The sequence below is a fragment of the Oncorhynchus keta genome, chromosome 22, assembly GCF_023373465.1.
Source record: "Oncorhynchus keta strain PuntledgeMale-10-30-2019 chromosome 22, Oket_V2, whole genome shotgun sequence".
Taxonomy (NCBI): Eukaryota; Metazoa; Chordata; class Actinopteri; order Salmoniformes; family Salmonidae; genus Oncorhynchus; species Oncorhynchus keta.
The window spans coordinates 52242833-52264604 of record NC_068442.1 but is presented as its reverse complement, the minus strand read 5'-3'; the positions used below and the strand labels follow the sequence as shown (position 1 = coordinate 52264604).

The window sequence follows — 21772 nt, the reverse complement described above, 5'->3', positions numbered from 1 at the left end:
AATTGGAAAGTAATGTTCTTTCAGAATTGACTGTAATTGAAATGATATTGACCCCAACCCTGAAGGAAATCTAGACTGTGACTCCTTGGAAAACAGAGCATGATAGCGACTGAACTATCCTCGACAAAATTAATACAAAAAAATATTTTATTGGCACATACAACGGATAGGTGCAGTGAAATGTGTTGTTTTACAGGGTCAGACATAGTAGTATGATAGGTGTTGTTTTACAGGGTCAGACATAGTAGTATGATAGGTGTTGTTTTACAGGGTCAGACATAGTAGTATGATAGGTGTTGTTTTACAGGGTCAGTAGTAGTATGATAGGTGTTGTTTTACAGGGTCAGTCATAGTAGTATGATAGGTGTTGTTTTACAGGGTCAGTCATAGTAGTATGATAGGTGTTGTTGTACAGGGTCATAGTAGTATGATAGGTGTTGTTTTACAGGGTCAGACATAGTAGTGTGATAGGTTTTGTTTTACAGGGTCAGTCATAGTAGTTTGATAGGTGTTGTTGTACAGAGTCATAGTAGTATGATAGGTGTTGTTTTACAGGGTCAGACATAGTAGTGTGATAGGTTTTGTTTTACAGGGTCAGTCATAGTAGTATGATAGGTGTTGTTTTACAGTGTCAGTCATAGTAGTATGATAGGTGTTGTTTTACAGGATCAGTAGTATGATAGGTGTTGTTTTACAGGGTCAGACATAGTAGTATGATAGGTGTTGTTTTACAGGGTCAGACATAGTAGTATGATAGGTGTTGTTTTACAGGGTCAGTAGTAGTATGATAGGTGTTGTTTTACAGGGTCAGTCATAGTAGTATGATAGGTGTTGTTTTACAGTGTCAGTCATAGTAGTATGATAGGTGTTGTTTTACAGGATCAGTAGTATGATAGGTGTTGTTTTACAGGGTCAGACATAGTAGTATGATAGGTGTTGTTTTACAGGGTCAGTAGTATGATAGGTGTTGTTTTACAGGATCAGTAGTATGATAGGTGTTGTTTTACAGGGTCAGTCATAGTAGTATGATAGGTGTTGTTTTACAGGGTCAGACATAGTAGTATGATAGGTGTTGTTTTACAGTGTCAGTCATAGTAGTATGATAGGTGTTGTTTTACAGGGTCAGTCATAGTAGTGTGATAGGTGTTGTTTTACAGGGTCAGTCATAGTAGTCTGATAGGTGTTGTTTTACAGGGTCAGTCATAGTAGTACGATAGGTGTTGTTTTACAGGGTCAGTCATAGTAGTGTGATAGGTGTTGTTTTACAGGGTCAGTCATAGTAGTCTGATAGGTGTTGTTTTACAGGGTCAGACATAGTAGTATGATAGGTGTTGTTTTACAGGGTCAGTCATAGTACTATGATAGGTGTTGTTTTACAGGGTCAGTCATAGTAATATGATAGGTGTTGTTTTACAGGGTCAGTCATAGTAGTATGATAGGTGTTGTTTTACAGGGTCAGTCATAGTAGTATGATAGGTGTTGTTTTACAGGGTCAGACATAATAGTATGATAGGTGTTGTTTTACAGGGTCAGTCATAGTAGTATGATAGGTGTTGTTTTACAGGGTCAGACATAGTAGTATGATAGGTGTTGTTTTACAGGATCAGTCATAGTAGTACGATAGGTGTTGTTTTACAGGGTCAGTCATAGTAGTATGATAGGTGTTGTTTTACAGGGTCAGTCATAGTAGTATGATAGGTGTTGTTTTACAGGGTCAGTCATAGTAGTATGATAGGTGTTGTTTTACAGGATCAGTCATAGTAGTACGATAGGTGTTGTTTTACAGGGTCAGACATAATAGTATGATAGGTGTTGTTTTACAGGATCAGTCATAGTAGTATGATAGGTGTTGTTTTACAGGGTCAGTCATAGTAGTATGATAGGTGTTGTTTTACAGGGTCAGTCATAGTAGTATGATAGGTGTTGTTTTACAGGGTCAGTCATAGTAGTGTGATAGGTGTTGTTTTACAGGGTCAGTACAAATGCTTCACTGGTGTTGCAACGTGCAAGGTGTTGAAATAAACAAAAGCCCACTGAGAGCCTTTACCATGTTTCTCCCCCCCCCCCCCTCTGAATTGACTTGATTCCAAGGGATAACGGGAACCACAAAATAGTGGGTGGGGGGGGGTTGGTCTCCTGTGTCTGTTCACTGCCTCTCTGTATCACTGAGTAACCACTGACTAAACAGACATGTTGGAGTGATCAAGGAAACCATATCAGCTCACCACAAAACAAAACACCATAAAAACAGGTATTATATATATAAAAAATATAGCCAGATATATATATATACACGTTTTTATTAGACAAGTATCAAGGTCATAATTTTTTTTACCATTAGGTTCAATTGATTGGAATGAAAGAGTGAGTGTGTGCTGAATTCTTCCTACAAAGTGTTGTGATATAATTCCATTGACCTACTGAAGCAACGGTGGTTAATGGTTAACCTTTGTAAATGTGGCCGTTGAACAATGGTGTAAATACATTACCGGGAACAAACATGTGACCTGAACAACAAAAAGAAGTGTATGGTTTTATACATTCTGATCAAATTCAACAAACATGTGACGTGAACAACAAAAAGAAGTGTGTGATACATGGTTTTATACATTCTGATCAAATTCAACAAACACTTTTCAGGAGTAAACAACGAAAGGGTTTGCTTGAACGAAATCCTCACCGTCAAAACAGTAATGCAAACCAAACACAGAAGTGGGAGGGGTTTAAATGTCAGGTGAGAGTCAGGCTGCTTACAGAGTCAAGAGTCCAGACCGTGCAATTTTATCATATCCACACTGCCAACAAACCCAGCTAGAGCCATGTCGTCCGTCTCCGTCCCGCCACCTAAATGTCTCCAGAAAACCTTTGTGGCTCCGCGGAGACACATGTTTGGGCCCGGACCGTCCAATGTTCCTCCCCGCATCTTAGCGGCAGGGGCCGAGCCCATCATCGGTCACATGCATCCAGAAATGCTTGAGGTATGTCGACAAACTTTGGTGATGAGCAATCAATCACAACGAAAGGTAACCGTGCAAAAATTTTTTCAAAAATATGCAGGATTTACGCCTAAATGGTTGAATTGGAATATTTTAGATAAGGCTTATACTATTATCACTGAATCATATAGTCTGTTTGTTTAGCTGCTTATCTCCCCAAGCAAAATCATTTTATGAACATTTGAAGATTGACCATTGTACAATACTGCATGTCAACCAGCCTTTTGGGGGGGACCTAAACTAGATTTGGTTGGGGGCAAAATATTTTTTGGGAGGCAGTAAATACGTTTATTTTTGGCACTAGCTAAATTTCCATCCAATTGGGGACAGATTATCATGCGAAGATTCTAAAATCTGCATAGAAACAATATGCAAATTTTTTCCCATCAGCGATGTCCATCTAATTGACTTGCAACGATAAATAATATATAATAATAATAATATATAATAATATATGCCATTTAGCAGACGCTTTTATCCAAAGCGACTTACAGTCATGTGTGCATACATTTTACGTATGGGTGGTCCCGGGGATCGAACCCACTACCCTGGCATTACAAGCGCCATGCTCTACCAACTGAGCTACAGAAGGACCACGGATGTGTATGTAGTGACGTAGTGCACATAAAAATACATTTTGTGGTTAAAATCCCCATGTATGGTTTAGTCACAAAAAAATAAAATAAAAATGTTGTTAAATAGCGATTGTGCTCTGGTCTTGGCAGGCACTCTCCAGCCAACCAGCTGGCAGAGACACAGTGGGTAGGTTACCTACATTATGAGATTATTATGGATGAGTGTGATATTAGTTGAATTTGTCAAACGGCAACCAAGGGACCGATCGTCAAGTCACCAGAATAAGACCCTCGATACTTATTGGAAAGGAGCATCAAGCTCTTCACTGGGCTCCTTCCACCACCCTGTGAAGTTCATCATTAATTATCATCTGTAGCCTGATAAACTGCTTTCCCCGAGTCGTAGTGGGAAGACCGCACAATATCATTGCGTGACTCCAAAGTTTACTTTGGTCATTATATCAATGTGTCATTTCTCGGCATAATTCATTTTACTGACGCAAAAGAAAAAAGATCCCACCTTGTCTAGTGTATTTAATTTTATGACATTTGGAAAGTTTACCAACAAATTTGCTGATTCCATCAGGCCTGTCATTGCAGCGTAGCCTAGTGGTTAGAGTGTAGAGGAGGCAGCGTAGCCTAGTGGTTAGAGTGTAGAGGAGGCAGGGTAGCCTAGTGGTTAGAGTGTAGCCTAGTGGTTAGAGTGTAGCCTAGTGGTTAGAGTGTAGAGGAGGCAGGGTGGCCTAGTGGTTAGAGTGTAGAGGAGGCAGGGTAGCCTAGTGTTTAGAGTGTAGAGGAGGCAGGGTAGCCTAGTGGTTAGAGTGGAGACGAGGCAGGTAGCCTAGTGGTTAGAGTGGAGACGAGGCAGGTAGCCTAGTGGTTAGAGTGTAGAGGAGGCAGGGTGGCCTAGTGGTTAGAGTGTAGAGGAGGCAGGGTAGCCTAGTGGTTAGAGTGTAGAGGAGGCAGGGTAGCCTAGTGGTTAGAGTGTAGAGGAGGCAGGGTAGCCTAGTGGTTAGAGTGTAGAGGCGGCAGGGTAGTCTAGTGGTTGGAGTGTAGAGGAGGCAGGGTAGTCTAGTGGTTAGAGTGTAGAGGCGGCAGGGTAGTCTAGTGGTTAGAGTGTAGAGGGGGCAGGGTAGCCTAGTGGTTAGAGTGTAGAGGCGGCAGGGTAGTCTAGTGGTTAGAGTGCAGAGGGGGCAGGGTAGCCTAGTGGTTAGAGTGTAGAGGCGGCAGGGTAGCCTAGTGGTTAGAGTGTAGAGGAGGCAGGGTGGCCTAGTGGTTAGAGTGTAGAGGCGGCAGGGTAGCCTAGTGGTTGGAGTGTAGAGGAGGCAGGGTAGCCTAGTGGTTAGAGTGTAGAGGAGGCAGGGTGGCCTAGTGGTTAGAGTGTAGAGGCGGCAGGGTAGCCTAGTGGTTAGAGTGGAGACGAGGCAGGTAGCCTAGTGGTTAGAGTGTAGAGGAGGCAGGGTAGCCTAGTGGTTAGAGTGTAGAGGAGGCAGGGTAGCCTAGAGGTTAGAGTGTAGAGGAGGCAGGGTGGCCTAGTGGTTAGAGTGTAGAGGCGGCAGGGTAGCCTAGTGGTTAGAGTGGAGACGAGGCAGGTAGCCTAGTGGTTAGAGTGTAGAGGAGGCAGGGTAGCCTAGTGGTTAGAGTGTAGAGGAGGCAGGGTAGCCTAGTGGTTAGAGTGTAGAGGCGGCAGGGTAGCCTAGTGGTTAGAGTGTAGAGGAGGCAGGGTAGCCTAGTGGTTAGAGTGTAGAGGCGGCAGGGTAGCCTAGTGGTTAGAGTGTAGAGGAGGCAGGGTGGCCTAGTGGTTAGAGTGTAGAGGAGGCAGGGTAGCCTAGTGGTTAGAGTGTAGAGGAGGCAGGGTAGCCTAGTGGTTAGAGTGTAGAGGAGGCAGGGTAGCCTAGTGGTTAGAGTGTAGAGGCGGCAGGGTAGCCTAGTGGTTAGAGTGTAGAGGTGTAGAGGAGGCAGGTAGCCTAGTGGTTAGAGTGTAGAGGTGGCAGGGTAGCCTAGTGGTTAGAGTGTAGAGGAGGCAGCGTAGCCTAGTGGTTAGAGTGTAGAGGTGGCAGGGTGGCCTAGTGGTTAGAGTGTAGAGGAGGCAGGGTAGCCTAGTGGTTAGAGTGTAGAGGAGGCAGGGTAGCCTAGTGGTTAGAGTGTAGAGGAGGCAGGGTAGCCTAGTGGTTAGAGTGTAGAGGAGGCAGGGTAGCCTAGTGGTTAGAGTGTAGAGGCGGCAGGGTAGCCTAGTGGTTAGAGTGTAGAGGTGTAGAGGAGGCAGGTAGCCTAGTGGTTAGAGTGTAGAGGTGGCAGGGTAGCCTAGTGGTTAGAGTGTAGAGGAGGCAGCGTAGCCTAGTGGTTAGAGTGTAGAGGCGGCAGGGTAGCCTAGTGGTTAGAGTGTAGAGGTGGCAGGGTAGCCTAGTGGTTAGAGTGTAGAGGTGGCAGGTAGCCTAGTGGTTAGAGTGTAGAGGTGGCAGGGTAGCCGAGTGGTTAGAGTGTAGAGGAGGCAGCGTAGCATAGTGGTTAGAGTGTAGAGGACGCAGTGTAGCCTAGTGGTTAGAGTGTAGAGGAGGCAGGGTAGCCTAGTGGTTAGAGTGTAGAGGAGGCAGCGTAGCCTAGTGGTTAGAGTGTAGAGGAGGCAGGGTAGCCTAGTGGTTAGAGTGTAGAGGAGGCAGTGTAGCCTAGTGGTTAGAGTGTAGAGGAGGCAGGGTAGCCTAGTGGTTAGAGTGTAGAGGAGGCAGTGTAGCCTAGTGGTTAGAGTGTAGAGGAGGCAGGTAGCCTAGTGGTTAGAGTGTAGAGGAGGCAGTGTAGCCTAGTGGTTAGAGTGTAGAGGAGGCAGGGTGGCCTAGTGGTTAGAGTGTAGAGGAGGCAGGGTAGCCTAGTGGTTAGAGTGTAGAGGCGGCAGCGTAGCCTAGTGGTTAGAGTGTAGAGGAGGCAGCGTAGCCTATTGGTTAGAGTGTTGAGGAGGCAGCGTAGCCTAGTGGTTAGAGTGTAGAGGAGGCAGCGTAGCCTAGTGGTTAGAGTGTAGAGGCGGCAGCGTAGCCTATTGGTTAGAGTGTTGAGGAGGCAGCGTAGCCTAGTGGTTAGAGTGTAGAGGAGGCAGCGTAGCCTATTGGTTAGAGTGTTGAGGAGGCAGCGTAGCCTAGTGGTTAGAGTGTAGAGGAGGCAGCGTAGCCTATTGGTTAGAGTGTAGAGGAGGCAGCGTAGCCTAGTGGTTAGAGTGTAGAGGAGGCAGCGTAGCCTATTGTTTAGAGCGTTGGGCCATTAACCGAAAGGTTGCTGGTTCTAATCCCCGAGTTGACAAGGTAAAAATCTGTCGTTCTGCCCTTGAACAAGGCAGTTTAACCCACTGTTCCCCGGCATGGCGTCATTGTAAATAAGAATGTGTTCTTAACCAACTTGCCTAGTTAAATAAAAGTACAATTAAAATAATTGGATGGAATCCTGGTTAGTGTAAAGTACATTTACTGCAATTCCTCACATTCTTGCCATTGCCGCCATGTCGGTGTGAGAATGACTACCAAAATCAAATGGAGGTCCCCTTGAGCACGTGCCTGGTCGGCATGGCGACGATTAGGCCTACGAGCTCTAGACAGCTACCTTCCTTAGCAATCAAAAAACATGTTAGCTGACATGGACTAATTGAGCTACTGACATAAGTGGAAAACGTCTGATGATACATGTGTATTCTATCTTTCAACAGTAAGTTGAGAGAGTTAAAAATATGTCAGTAACTAAATTTGGGTCGGCCGGCGGGGCCCGAAACACAGCATGTAGGCGGCTCTGCGTTCAACTGATGTAAAAGTGACGAGTGTTTTAAATCTGTTTTCACTAACCCATCGAACCTATTACAGTGTTGAGAGAAACGCACCAAATCATTAAATTTAGAATCGGATGAAGTTTAACGTCCCGAGGGGGAAAAAATTGTCCTAAGACACACAGTACTGCAGTGTAACACAAGTAGACACTGTACACTACACACTAGACATAACAAACACAGTACACGTCCTAATCCTCAAGTGTCTACCAGACAGACTCTTGATCCCATAATCATCTCATCTTTTACTGTGTTTGTTTGGTATTCCAGATCATGAGTGACATCAAGCGTGGGATCCAATATGCCTTCCAGACTCAGAACAACATGACAATAGCAGTGAGTGGCACAGGACACTCGGCCATGGAGTGTGCCATCTTCAACGCTGTGGAGCCAGGGGACGGGGTTCTCACCGCGGTCAACGGGATCTGGGGAGAACGGGCAGCAGAGATGGCAGAGAGGATAGGTACTTGGTTGTTACGGGATACGTTCCATATGGCCCCCTGTTCCCTTTTTTTTTTTGACAACAGCAGTGCATTATGGGTCCTGGTCAACAGCTGTGCACTATGGGTCCTGGTCAACAGTAGTCCACTATGGGTCCTGGTCAACAGCTGTGCACTATGGGTCCTGTTCAACAGCTGTGCACTATGGGTCCTGGTCAACAGTAGAGCACTATGGGTCCTGGTCAACAGTAGTGCACTATGGGTCCTGGTCAACAGTAGTGCACTATGGGTCCTGGTCAACAGTAGAGCACCATGGGTCCTGGTCAACAGTACTGCACTATGGGTCCTGGTCAACAGTAGTCTACTATGGGTCCTGGTCAACAGTAGTCCACTATGGGTCCTGGTCAACAGTAGTCCACTATGGGTCCTTGTCAACAGTAGTGCACTATGGGTCCTGGTCAACAGTAGAGCACCATGGGTCCTGGTCAACAGTAGAGCACTATGGGTCCTGGTCAACAGTAGTCCACTATGGGTATTGGTCAACAGTTGTGCACTATGGGTCCTGGTCAACAGCTGTGCACTATGGGTCCTGGTCAACAGTAGTCCACCATGGGTCCTGGTCAACAGTAGTGCACTATGGGTCCTGGTCAACAGTAGTGCACTTTGGGTCCTTGTCAACAGTAGTCCACTATGGGTCTTGGTCAACAGTAGAGCACTATGGGACCTGGTCAACAGTAGTCCACTATGGGTCCTGGTCAACAGCTGTGCACTATGGGTCCTGGTCAACAGCTGTGCACTATGGGTCCTGGTCAACAGCTGTGCACTATGGGTCCTGGTCTATAGTAGAGCACTATGGGTCCTGGTCAACAGTAGTGCCCTATGGGTCCTGGTCTATAGTAGAGCACTATGGGTCCTGGTCAACAGCTGTGCACTATGAGTCCTGGTCTATAGTAGAGCACTATGGGTCCTGGTCAACAGTAGTGCCCTATGGGTCCTGGTCAACAGCTGTGCACTATGGGTCCTGGTCAACAGTAGTGCACTATGGGTCCTGGTCAACAGCTGTGCACTATGGGTCCTGGTCAACAGCTGTGCACTATGAGTCCTGGTCTATAGTAGAGCACTATGGGTCCTGGTCAACAGTAGTGCCCTATGGGTCCTGGTCAACAGCTGTGCACTATGGGTCCTGGTCAACAGCTGTGCACTATGGGTCCTGGTCAACAGCTGTGCCCTATGGGTCCTGGTCAACAGTAGTGCACTATGGGTCCTGGTCAACAGTAGTGCACTATGGGTCCTGGTCAACAGTAGTGCACTATGGGTCCTGGTCAACAGTAGTGCACTATGGGTCCTGGTCAACAGTAGTCCACTATGGGTCCTGGTCAACAGTAGTGCACTATGGGTCCTGGTCAACAGTAGTACACTATGGGTCCTGGTCAACAGTAGTCCACTATGGGTCCTGGTCAACAGCTGTGCACTATGGGTCCTGGTCAACAGTAGTGCACTATGGGTCCTGGTCAACAGCTGTGCACTATGGGTCCTGGTCAACAGCTGTGCACTATGGGTCCTGGTCAACAGTAGTGCCCTATGGGTCCTGGTCAACAGCTGTGCACTATGGGTCCTGGTCAACAGCTGTGCACTATGGGTCCTGGTCAACAGCTGTGCACTATGGGTCCTGGTCAACAGTAGTCCACTATGGGTCCTGGTCAACAGTAGTGCACTATGGGTCCTGGTCAACAGTAGTGCCCTATGGGTCCTGGTCAACAGCTGTGCACTATGGGTCCTGGTCAACAGCTGTGCACTATGGGTCCTGGTCAACAGTAGTGCCCGATGGGTCCTGGTCAACAGTAGTGCACTATGGGTCCTGGTCAACAGTAGTGCACTATGGGTCCTGGTCAACAGTAGTGCACTATGGGTCCTGGTCAACAGTAGTGCACTATGGGTCCTGGTCAACAGTAGTGCACTATGGGTCCTGGTCAACAGTAGAGCACTATGGGTCCTGGTCAACAGTAGTGCACTATGGGTCCTGGTCAACAGTAGTGCACTATGGGTCCTGGTCAACAGTAGTCCACCATGGGTCCTGGTCAACAGTAGTGCACTATGGGTCCTGGTCAACAGTAGTGCACTTTGGGTCCTGGTCAACAGTAGAGCACTATGGGTCCTGGTCAACAGCTGTGCACTATGGGTCCTGGTCAACAGCTGTGCACTATGGGTATTGGTCAACAGCTGTGCACTATGGGTCCTGGTCAACAGTAGAGCACTATGGGTCCTGGTCAACAGTAGTCCACCATGGGTCCTGGTCAACAGTAGTGCACTATGGGTCCTGGTCAACAGTAGTCCACTTTGGGTACTGGTCAACAGTAGTGCACTATGAGTCCTGGTCTATAGTAGAGCACTATGGGTCCTGGTCAACAGTAGAGCACTATGGGTCCTGGTCAACAGCAGTGCAATATGGGTCCTGGTCAACAGCTGTGCACTATGGGTATTGGTCAACAGCAGTGCACTATGGGTCCTGGTCAACAGCAGTGCACTATGGGTCCTGGTCAACAGCAGTGCCCTATGGGTCCTTTTCAACAGCTGTGCACTATGGGTCCTGGTCAACAGTAGTGCACTGTATAGTGGATAGGGTGTCATTGGGTAAACATGACCTTTGCCCCAACCTGGGCTCGAACCAGGGATCCTCTGAACACATCAACAACTGCCTTCCCACAAAGCATTGTTACCTATCGTTCCACAACAGCCACAGCCTTAGCAGAGCAAGGGTAACAACTAGTTCATGGTCTCAGAGCGAGTGAAGTGGGTCCTTCTGTAGCTCAGTTGGTAGAGCATGGCGCTTGTAACGCCAGGGTAGTGGGTTCGATCCCGGGACCACCCATACGTAGAATGTATGCACACATGACTGTAAGTCGCTTTGGATCAAAAGCGTCTGCTAAATGGCATATATTATATTATATATTATATTATATATTATAAGTCACCAACTGAAATGCTACTAGCGTGCACCGCTAACTAGCTAGCAGTTTCACCCTATTTACACGCCTGTGAGCACACCTGGGTATTAAAGACCTTGTTTCAAATACCGTGGCTTTGTCCACTGAGGAAGTTCCCTTTGAATTGATACATTTGTGATTAACATAATATATTTCCCATCAACCCAACAGGTGCCAGAGTTAATTCCATTGTGACAACTGCAGGGGGGTATTTCACCAGTGAAGAGATTGATCGGGTAATGGCACACATCTCATTTGATCTGCTCCTACCCTAACCTTCATCTACAGGTATAGATACTCCTACCCTAACCATCTAAGGAATACCTAGGATAGGATAAGTAATCCTTCTCACCCCCCCTTTAAGATTTAGATGCACTATTGTAAAGTGACTGTTCTACTGGATGTCATAAGGTGAATGCACCAATTTGTAAGTCGCTCTGGATAAGAGCGTCTGCTAAATGACTTAAATGTAAATGTAAATGTAAATCTAGAAGTATAGATTCTCCTACCCTAACCTTCATCAGTAGGTATATAGATAATCCTGCCCTAACCTTCATCTACAGGTATAGATACTCCTACATTAACCTTCATCTACAGGTATAGATACTCCTACATTAACCTTCATCTACAGGTATAGATACTCCTACCCTAACCATCTATAAGTATAGATTCTCCTACCCTAACCTTCATCTATAGGTATAGATACTCCTAACCTTATAAATAATAATAATATATGCCATTTAGCTGACGCTTTTATCCAAAGCGACTTACAGTCATGTGTGCATACATTCTACGTATGGGTGGTCCCGGGAATCGAACCCACTACCCTGGCGTTACAAGCGCCATGCTCTACCAACTGAGCCACAGAAGGACCATAAGTATAGATATTCCAACCCTAACCTTCATCTATAGGTATAGATACTCCTACCCTAACCTTCATATATAAGTATAGATACTCCTAACCGTCATCTATAAGTATAGATACTCCTAACTTTCATCTACAAGTATAGATACTCCTAACCTTCATCTATAAGTATAGATACTCCAACACTAACCTTCATCTATAAGTATAGATACTCCTAACCTTCATCTATAAGTATAGATACTCCGAACCTTCATCTATAGGTGTAGATACTCCTAACCTTCATGTATAAGTATAGATAATCCTAACCTTCATCTATAGGTATAGATACTCCTAACCTTCATCTATAGGTATAGATACTCCTACCCTAACCTTCATCTACAGGTATAGATACTACAACCCTAACCTTCATCTATAGGTATAGATAATCCTGCCCTAACCTTCATCTACAGGTATAGATACCCCAACCTTCATATATAAGTATAGACACAGTGCCTTGCGAAAGTATTCGGCCCCCTTGAACTTTGCGACCTTTTGCCACATTTCAGGCTTCAAACATAAAGATATAAAACTGTATTTTTTTGTGAAGAATCAACAACAAGTGGGACACAATCATGAAGTGGAACGACATTTATTGGATATTTCAAACTTTTTTAACAAATCAAAAACTGAAAAATTGGGCGTGCAAAATTATTCAGCCCCCTTAAGTTAATACTTTGTAGCGCCACCTTTTGCTGCGATTACAGCTGTAAGTCGTTTGGGGTATGTCTCTATCAGTTTTGCACATCGAGAGACTGAAATTTTTCCCATTCCTCCTTGCAAAACAGCTCGAGCTAGGTGAGGTTGGATGGAGAGCATTTGTGAACATAAGTTCAGTTCTTTCCACAGATTCTCAATTGGATTCAGGTCTGGACTTTGACTTGGTCATTCTAACACCTGGATATGTTTATTTTTGAACCATTCCATTGTAGATTTTGCTTTATGTTTTGGATCATTGTCTTGTTGGAAGACAAATCTCCGTCCCAGTCTCAGGTCTTTTGCAGACTCCATCAGGTTTTCTTCCAGAATGGTCCTGAATTTGGCTCCATCCATCTTCCCATCAATTTTAACCATCTTCCCTGTCCCTGCTGAAGAAAAGCAGGCCCAAACCATGATGCTGCCACCACCATGTTTGACAGTGGGGATGGTATGTTCAGGGTGATGAGCTGTGTTGCTTTTACGCCAAACATAACATTTTGCATTGTTCCCAAAAAGTTCAATTTTGGTTTCATCTGACCAGAGCACCTTCTTCCACATGTTTGGTGTGTCTCCCAGGTGGCTTGTGGCAAACTTTAAACAACACTTTTTATGGATATCTTTAAGAAATGGCTTTCTTCTTGCCACTCTTCCATAAAGGCCAGATTTGTGCAATATACGACTGATTGTTGTCCTATGGACAGAGTCTCCCACCTCAGCTGTAGATCTCTGCAGTTCATCCAGAGTGATCATGGGCCTCTTGGCTGCATCTCTGATCAGTCTTCTCCTTGTATGAGCTGAAAGTTTAGAGGGACGGCCAGGTCTTGGTAGATTTGCAGTGGTCTGATAATATTGAAATGGAAGGAGTATCGCTTGCACAGTGCTCCTTGGGATGTTTAAAGCTTGGGAAATCTTTTTGTATCCAAATCCGGCTTTAACCTTCTTCACAACAGTATCTCGAACCTGCCTGGTGTGTTCCTTGTTCTTCATGATGCTCTCTGCGCTTGTAACGGACCTCTGAGACTATCACAGTGCAGGTGCATTTATACGGAGACTTGATTACACACAGGTGGATTGTATTTATCATCATTAGTCATTTAGGTCAACATTGGATCATTCAGAGATCCTCACTGAACTTCTGGAGAGAGTTTGCTGCACTGAAAGTAAAGGGGCTGAATAATTTTGCACGCCCAATTTTTCAGTTTTTGATTTGTTAAAAAAGTTTGAAATATCCAATAAATGTCGTTCCACTTCATGATTGTGTCCCACTTGTTGTTGATTCTTCCCAAAAAAATACAGTTTTATATCTTTATGTTTGAAGCCTGAAACGTGGCAAAAGGTCGCAAAGTTCAAGGGGGCCGAATACTTTCGCAAGGCACTGTACTCCTAACCTTCATCTATATGTATAGATACTCCAACCCTAACCTTCATCTATAGGTATAGATACTCCTAACCTTCATCTACAAGTATAGATACTCCTAAACTTCATCTATAAGTATAGATACTCCTGACCTTCATCTATAGGTATAGATACTCCTACCCTAACCTTCATCTATATGTATAGATACTCCTACCCTAACCTTCATCTACAGGTATAGATACTCCTAACCTTCATCTACAGGTATAGATACTCCAACCCTAACCTTCATCTACAAGTATAGATACTCCTAACCTTCATCTATAAGTATAGATACTCCTAACCTTCATCTATAGGTATAGATACTCCTACCCTAACCTTCATCTATAAGTATAGATACTCCTATAGATATGCCAAATTGCTGCTATCCGATACACCATTGTGCGTCCCAAGTGTCACCCTATTCCCTACATAGTGCACTACTTTAGACCAGAGCCCTATTCCCTATATAGTGCACTACTTTAGACCAGAGCCCCTATTCCCTATGTAGTGTATCACTTTAGACCAGAGCCCATTTCATTCTGCGCATCGAGACTGGTATTTCTGATCTGTCACCGTTTCTCCTCAGGCCCTGGCCAAACACAAGCCTGTGCTGTTCTTCCTAACCCACGGAGAATCCTCCACAGGAGTAGTCCATCCACTAGATGGCATTGGAGACCTATGTCACAAGTAAAGAGCCCCTTAATCCACCTCTTCAGCTTCCATGCCAATATAAAATGTTTACAAAAACCCAACAGATAATATATTGAGGTACCAGTGAATCATTTGTTATAAAGTAGTGCCCTCTCCTTTCTTTCTGCAAGGCACAACTGTCTGTTTCTCGTTGACTGTGTGGCTTCAATGGGAGGTGCCCCACTTCACATGGACAAACAAGGTATGAAGGCAGGTGCCCCACTTTACATGGACAAATAAGGCATGGTGTTGTAGTGACCCTGTAGCAAATAGCACAAGGACCCTGCAGGAATAACAGAGTTCCCGTTGAGAGGGATGAGCAAAGATCACATCGGTGTTACAGAGACACCTGTTGCTCCGGGATACACAGACAGGTTTATCAAGACAACCTCGTTAAAGACCCTGAGGGGGAAAACTAGTTAAAGACCCTGAGGGGGAAGCTAGATAAAGACCCCGGGGGGAAGCTAGATAATGACCCCGGGGGGAAGCTAGTTAAAGACCCTGAGGGGAAGCTAGTTACAGACCCTGAGGGGGAAGCTAGTTTACAGACCCTGAGGGGGAAGCTAGTTACAGACCCTGAGGGGGAAGCTAGTTAAAGACCCTGAGGGAAAACTAGTTAAAGACCCTGAGGGGGAAAATGGTTAAAGACCCTGAGGGAAAAGCTAGTTAAAGACCCTGAGGGAAAAGCTAGTTAAAGACCCTGAGGGAAAAGCTAGTTAAAGACCCTGAGGGAAAAGCTAGTTAAAGACCCTGAGGGAAAAGCTAGTTAAAGACCCTGAGGGAAAAGCTAGTTAAAGACCCTGAGGGAAAAGCTAGTTAAAGACCCTGAGGGAAAAGCTAGTTAAAGACCCTGAGGGAAAAGCTAGTTAAAGACCCCGAGGGGAAGCTAGTTAACGACCCCGGGGGAAAAGCTAGTTAAAGACCCCGGGGGAAAAGCTAGTTAAAGACCCCGAGGGAAAAGCTAGTTAAAGACCCCGAGGGAAAAGCTAGTTAAAGACCCTGAGGGGGAAGCTAGTTAAAGACCCTGAGGGAAAAGCTAGTTAAAGACCCTGAGGGGGAAGCTAGTTAAAGACCCTGAGGGAAAAGCTAGTTAAAGACCCTGAGAGGGAAGCTAGTTAAAGACCCTGAGGGAAAAGCTAGTTAAAGACCCTGAGGGGAAGCTAGTTAAAGACCCTGAGAGGGAAGCTAGTTAAAGACCCTGAGGAAAAGCTAGTTAAAGACCCTGAGGGGGAAGCTAGTTAAAGACCCCGAGGGGAAAGCTAGTTAAAGACCCCGAGGGGAAAGCTAGTTAAAGACCCCGGGGAAAAGCTAGTTAAAGACCCTGAGGGAAAAGCTAGTTAAAGACCCTGGGGAAAAGCTAGTTAAAGACCCCGAGGGAAAAGCTAGTTAAAGACCCTGAGGGAAGCTAGTTAAAGACCCCGAGGGGAAAAGTTAGTTAAAGACCTGAGGGGAAGCTAGTTAAAGACCCTGAAAAGCTAGTTAAAGACCCTGAGGGGGAAGCTAGTTAAAGACCCTGAGGGGAAAGCGCGTTACAGACCCTGAGGGGGAAGCTAGTTAAAGACCCTGAGGGAAAAGCTAGTTAAAGACCCTGAGGGAAAAGCTAGTTTAAGACCCCGGGGGAAAAGCTAGTTAAAGACCCCGGGGGAAAAGCTAGTTAAAGACCCTGAGGGGGAAGCTAGTTACAGACCCTGAGGGGAAGCTAGTTACAGACCCTGAGGGGAAGCTAGTTACAGACCCTGAGGGGGAAGCTAGTTACAGACCCTGAGGGGAAGCTAGTTACAGACCCTGAGGGGGAAGCTAGTTAAAGACCCTGAGGGGAAGCTAGTTAAAGACCCTGAGGGAAAACTAGTTAAAGACCCTGAGGGGAAAGCTAGTTAAAGACCCTGAGGGAAAAGCTAGTTAAAGACCCTGAGGGAAAAGCTAGTTAAAGACCCTGAGGGGAAAGCTAGTTAAAGACCCTGAGGGGAAAGCTAGTTACAGACCCTGACGGGAAAGCTAGTTACAGACCCTGAGGGGAAAGCTAGTTAAAGACCCTGAGGGGAAAGCTAGTTACAGACCCTGAGGGGAAAGCTAGTTAAAGACCCTGAGGGGAAAACTAGTTAAAGACCCTGAGGGAAAAGCTAGTTAAAGACCCTGAGGGAAAAGCTAGTTAAAGACCCTGAGGGAAAAGCTAGTTAAAGACCCTGAGGGGAAAGCTAGTTAAAGACCCTGAGGGGAAAGCTAGTTACAGACCCTGAGGGGAAAGCTAGTTAAAGACCCTGAGGGGAAAGCTAGTTACAAACCCTGAGGGGAAAGCTAGTTAAAGACCCTGAGGGAAAAGCTAGTTAAAGACCCTGAGGGAAAAGCTAGTTACAGACCCTGAGGGGAAAGCTAGTTACAGACCCTGAGGGGAAAGCTAGTTACAGACCCTGAGGGAAAAGCTAGTTAAAGACCCTGAGGGAAAAGCTAGTTAAAGACCCTGAGGGAAAAGCTAGTTAAAGACCCTGAGGGAAAAGCTAGTTAAAGACCCTGAGGGAAAAGCTAGTTAAAGACCCTGAGGGAAAAGCTTGCCTGTGTTGATGCTTATTATGACGCTACGTTGGACTATTGACATGCACCATAACCCTGCATATATATCTACATATTATTTACCCGTGTGATAATAGCATTACTACTAGTTTCATTCATTGTACTGCCATCAGAGCTAACAGATTTTCAGGTTGAAACTTAACAGGTCAAGTTCATTATGTTTCCTTCAGGTATCGACATCCTGTACTCTGGCTCACAGAAGGTCCTAAATGCCCCACCTGGGACCGCTCCCATTTCCTTCAGTGAAAGAGCTTGGTGAGGAAGGTGTTCTAGTCCGTAGCTTTAGAAATGTAGGAGAGAATAAAAAAAATACAGGTTGGAAGCACTTTTTAAATGGTAAAAAAAAGGCCTAATATTTACGAAGCAATTAAATAATAACAAGCAATCGAATGTATTTTCTTACTATGAGCACTTATTTTCTGCTTCTATCCAGTCAGAAAGTATTCAATCGGAAAACAAAGCCAGTGTCGTTCTTCCTGGACATGACCTGGCTGGCAAACTACTGGGGTTGTGACGGCAAACCTGCTAGAATGTGAGACTCCCATAATGCATCACATCAGAGCCTTGTATCACCAACACATCGTCTCACACCACATTCTATGACGTCATCTAACACCACATTCTATGACATCATCTAACACCACATTCTATGACATCATCTAACACCACATTCTATGTCATCATCTAACACCACATTCTATGTCATCATCTAACACCACATCCTATGTCATCATCTAACACCACATTCTATGACATCATCTAACACCACATTCTATGACATCATCTAACACCACATTCTATAACATCATCTAACACCACATTCTATAACATCATCTAACACCACATTCTAATCATCTAACACCACATTCTATGACATCATCTACCTTAACAAAAACACAGTTTAACAGTTTGATCTACCTGGACAAAAAAAACACAGTTTAACATGATGTTCCTGTGAATGTCAATGGAATTGCAGCTCAGAATGTAAGTAAAGCAGAATGTATCATTGGTGACAGTACTGAGTCTGACCTGTTGTTCCTCTGAACAGATACCACCACACTGCGCCTGTGTCTGCCTTCTACTCTCTTAGGGAGAGCCTGGCTATCCTCGCTGAACAGGTGACTTTAGTCTGGTTCCTAAACCATGATGCAGTTCACACGCTTAGATAAGAGTTACATCTTATAGAATCATAAGATAATTCACAGGGATAAATTATATCCTAGCACTTTGATATATGTTTTAAATCTCTCTCTCTCTCTCTCTATCATTGAAAATGTAAATGGGAATATGTTATAGCAGCATTGGGCACGGTAGTTGTGTTTTAGTGATGATGAAATGACAGACCCGTGTCTCTACTCTCTCCCAGGGTCTGGAGAACTCCTGGCAGAGACACAAGGAAGTAGCAGAATACTTCCATGAAGGCCTAGAGAACATGGGCCTCAAACTGTTTGTGAAAGACAAGGTCAGTATCAAAGACCTTAAAAGAGATTTACTGTAAACTATTTACTGTAGTCTATTTAAAAGTACAAATGAAAACAAATAACATTCAATAATTTAGCTACACATACAGTATAACCTTATTCTGTGATGTAACAGAAGTATGTTAAATATATTGCAGACTGCCATATATTTTACTGTAAAACAAAACACTCAGACCCCTTAAACACTCCTCTTTCCATTAGTTTTACTGTAAAACAAAACACTCGGGCCCCTTACACTCCTCTTTCCATATGTTTTACTGTAAAACAAAACACTCAGCCCCCTTAAACACTCCTCTTTCCATTAGTTTTACTGTAAAACAAAACACTCAGGCCCCTTACACTCCTCTTTCCATATGTGTTACTGTAAAACAAAACACTCAGACCCCTTGCACTTCTCTTTCCATATGTTTTACTGTAAAACAAAACACTCAGGCCCCTTACACTCGCTCTTTCCATATGTGTTACTGTAAAACAAAACACTCAGCCCCCTTAAACACTCCTCTTTCCATTAGTTTTACTGTAAAACAAAACACTCAGGCCCCTTACACTCCTCTTTCCATATGTTTTATTGTAAAACAAAACACTCAGCCCCCTTAAACACTCCTCTTTCCATTAGTTTTACTGTAAAACAAAACACTCAGGCCCCTTACACTCCTCTTTCCATATGTGTTACTGTAAAACAAAACACTCAGGCCCCTTACACTTGCTCTTTCCATATGTGTTACTGTAAAACAAAACACTCAGACCCCTTAAACACTCCTCTTTCCATTAGTTTTACTGTAAAACAAAACACTCAGGCCCCTTACACTCCTCTTTCCATATGTGTTACTGTAAAACAAAACACTCAGACCCCTTAAACACTCCTCTTTCCATATGTATTACTGTAAAACAAAACACTCAGGCCCCTTAAACACTCCTCTTTCCATTAGTTTTACTGTAAAACAAAACACTCAGCCCCCTTAAACACTCCTCTTTCCATTAGTTTTACTGTAAAACAAAACACTCAGCCCCCTTAAACACTCCTCTTTCCATATGTTTTACTGTAAAACAAAACACTCAGGCCCCTTACACTCCTCTTTCCATATGTTTTACTGTAAAACAAAACACTCAGGCCCCTTACACTCCTCTTTCCATATGTTTTACTGTAAAACAAAAAAACTCAGGCCCCTTAAACACTCCTCTTTCCATTAGTTTTACTGTAAAACAAAACACTCGGGCCCCTTACACTCCTCTTTCCATTGATGGTTCCATTCGCCAGAACGCCAGGTTGCCCACGGTCACCACTATAGTAGCACCCCCTGGATATGACTGGAAGGAGATCACCAGCTACATCATGAAGAATCACAACCTAGAGATCTCTGGAGGACTGGGACCATCCGTTGGCCAGGTGAGTTATTTCAGGGGCAAAAAAAAAAAGGTTGAGAACCAATGAGTTAGAGGACTGAGGCCGTCTCAAGCCAGGACACAGAATGGACTACTGCTGCTTCTTAGTTCTGGATGAGTTACCAGTCATAGTAGGGAGCAGGGGGTACCTTTGTGAACCGTTATATGCATTGCTTTGACAATGGGGTTTAAGTAGCTCTTTACTAATCATAACAACCATTGTCTACTGCTGCGATAACAGGTTGGTTGTGTGGGCTCGACCACGCCTTCTCCGGTGTGCAACCGGCTCTCTGACCCGTCCCGTCTCTCTCCCCAGGTGCTGCGTGTGGGACTGATGGGGGGTAACAGCAGCAAGGCCAGTGTCGACATGGTGCTGGAGGCCATGAGAGATGCTCTCAGATACTGTCATAAAAGCAAAGTATAACATGGCTCAAACGCTTCCACAATAGCAAGGTCAAAGTCTGGATCAACATTGTAAACATTGTCCCAGGCAAGGTCAAACATGGCTAAAACGCTGCCATGAGAACAAATTATAACATGGCTGTCTGAAAGTCAGTTTAAAGTCAGCTTTGATATCAGGGAAGAACAATTAATGGAATGGAAACTTCTAATATGTTGAATAAAATAAAGAAATAATTTTTCAAAACAGTATGATTTGTTTGTTACCTCTGATTCAAGTGTTCTGTAAACTTCTAATCAAATACATGTTGTGTGTTTTCCTTTCATTTGATAAAAAACAAAGCAATGTTCTCAATGCTTTCAATGTTTGAATACATTTTTGTCGCTCGTCTTCCAAAAGTGTAGTAATATTCTTTCGACAGTAGATTACGCCCTCTATTTACACAAGTGCTACTTACATTTTATCTTGAAGAAGAAGAACTATCCAGATGTGGAGCCTCCGGACGTTCCTTCCTTGTTGACGTTTTGCACAGAAGCGCGTGGAAGTGTTCCAGTGTGTTATCGGTCCTTGTCTGGGGGGGGAGTCAGCTCGCTACAACAGGGCTTTTAGTTTTGTGAGTTCCCGAACACCGGTACAATAGCTATAAGGATACATTCGTGCTCTGTCATCGACAAGGCAGTGAAAACGACACCATGTAACAAACTAGTCCAAACACTGCGGGAGAGCGAACGATAGGTTTGAGACCAAGGTAAAAACCAGTTTGAAGTTGAATAATTCAGCGGATATTCGGGTTTTCAAACCACTTTAGCCAGAGACTCCCAAATAAGTGTCATGATGTTGGAAAAATTGCGCACAACATTGCACAGGTTTTACTTTCACGATGTGGACATGAATTCGCTTTCCAAATCTAATAAACATGTGGAAATGTGAGCAGCATTTTGTATTCCTAGTTGAATTAGTTAGGGAGTGGAAACAAAGTACAAACTTTTTTTACTTTCGAATTTCAATAGCTCCTCGGTCATGTGACCTACTGACTTCAAACAAGGTTCAGAATGTACACTTAGTGGGCCTACACATTGCACACCCTTTAGTTTGTCCATTATAATCTCACAAGATTTTACATACATTTTTCAAACTTCCTAATTTGTGACCTACTGACCTCAAACTACTTACGGGGCCTCAGTGTCCAGTGCGGTAACGCGACCGATCCCAGAGAAGCTGGCAGGAGCCCTGGGGAGAGTTCTCTTTTCTTTGTGAAGGGCATAGCGCCCCGGAATTGGTTCGCCCCGAGAGGGGGACCCAAGCCCTGTAAAGCCTTGCAGTTCCGGCAGTGTCCGGTAAACTCTCGCTGGCCCTTGAAAATCCGGGGGTGAGGGTGTAAATCCTTCTCGCCCCATTCCTGTTCACACTGGGTCGTATCAGCCAGTGCCTAGCAGCTGACTTAGAACTGGTGTGGA

The 21772-nt window shown here is 44.6% G+C and overlaps 1 protein-coding gene and 2 long non-coding RNA genes across 3 annotated transcripts; 2 read left to right on the top strand and 1 right to left on the bottom strand.

The window, feature by feature from the left end:
- The first annotated feature begins 225 nt into the window (after window positions 1-225).
- LOC127910834 (uncharacterized) lies at window positions 226-1749 on the top strand. The gene is made up of 3 exons (XR_008076292.1): window positions 226-615; window positions 1292-1476; window positions 1625-1749. It is a non-coding gene; the product is annotated as an uncharacterized LOC127910834 (long non-coding RNA).
- A 1026-nt stretch (window positions 1750-2775) lies between these two features.
- Window positions 2776-20564, top strand: agxta (alanine--glyoxylate and serine--pyruvate aminotransferase a). The gene is made up of 11 exons (XM_052475532.1): window positions 2776-2978; window positions 7644-7836; window positions 10969-11033; window positions 14380-14480; window positions 14615-14685; window positions 17222-17306; window positions 17485-17583; window positions 18100-18169; window positions 18418-18513; window positions 19791-19919; window positions 20232-20564. Exons 1-11 carry the CDS (start codon window positions 2820-2822, stop codon window positions 20337-20339), a joined length of 1176 nt encoding a protein of 391 aa, XP_052331492.1. The 5' UTR covers window positions 2776-2819; the 3' UTR covers window positions 20340-20564.
- On the bottom strand, window positions 19081-19795 carry LOC127910713 (uncharacterized). The gene is made up of 2 exons (XR_008075923.1): window positions 19236-19795; window positions 19081-19183 (listed from the first exon to the last, which is right to left on the bottom strand). It is a non-coding gene; the product is annotated as an uncharacterized LOC127910713 (long non-coding RNA).
- Window positions 20565-21772: the final 1208 nt, after the last annotated feature.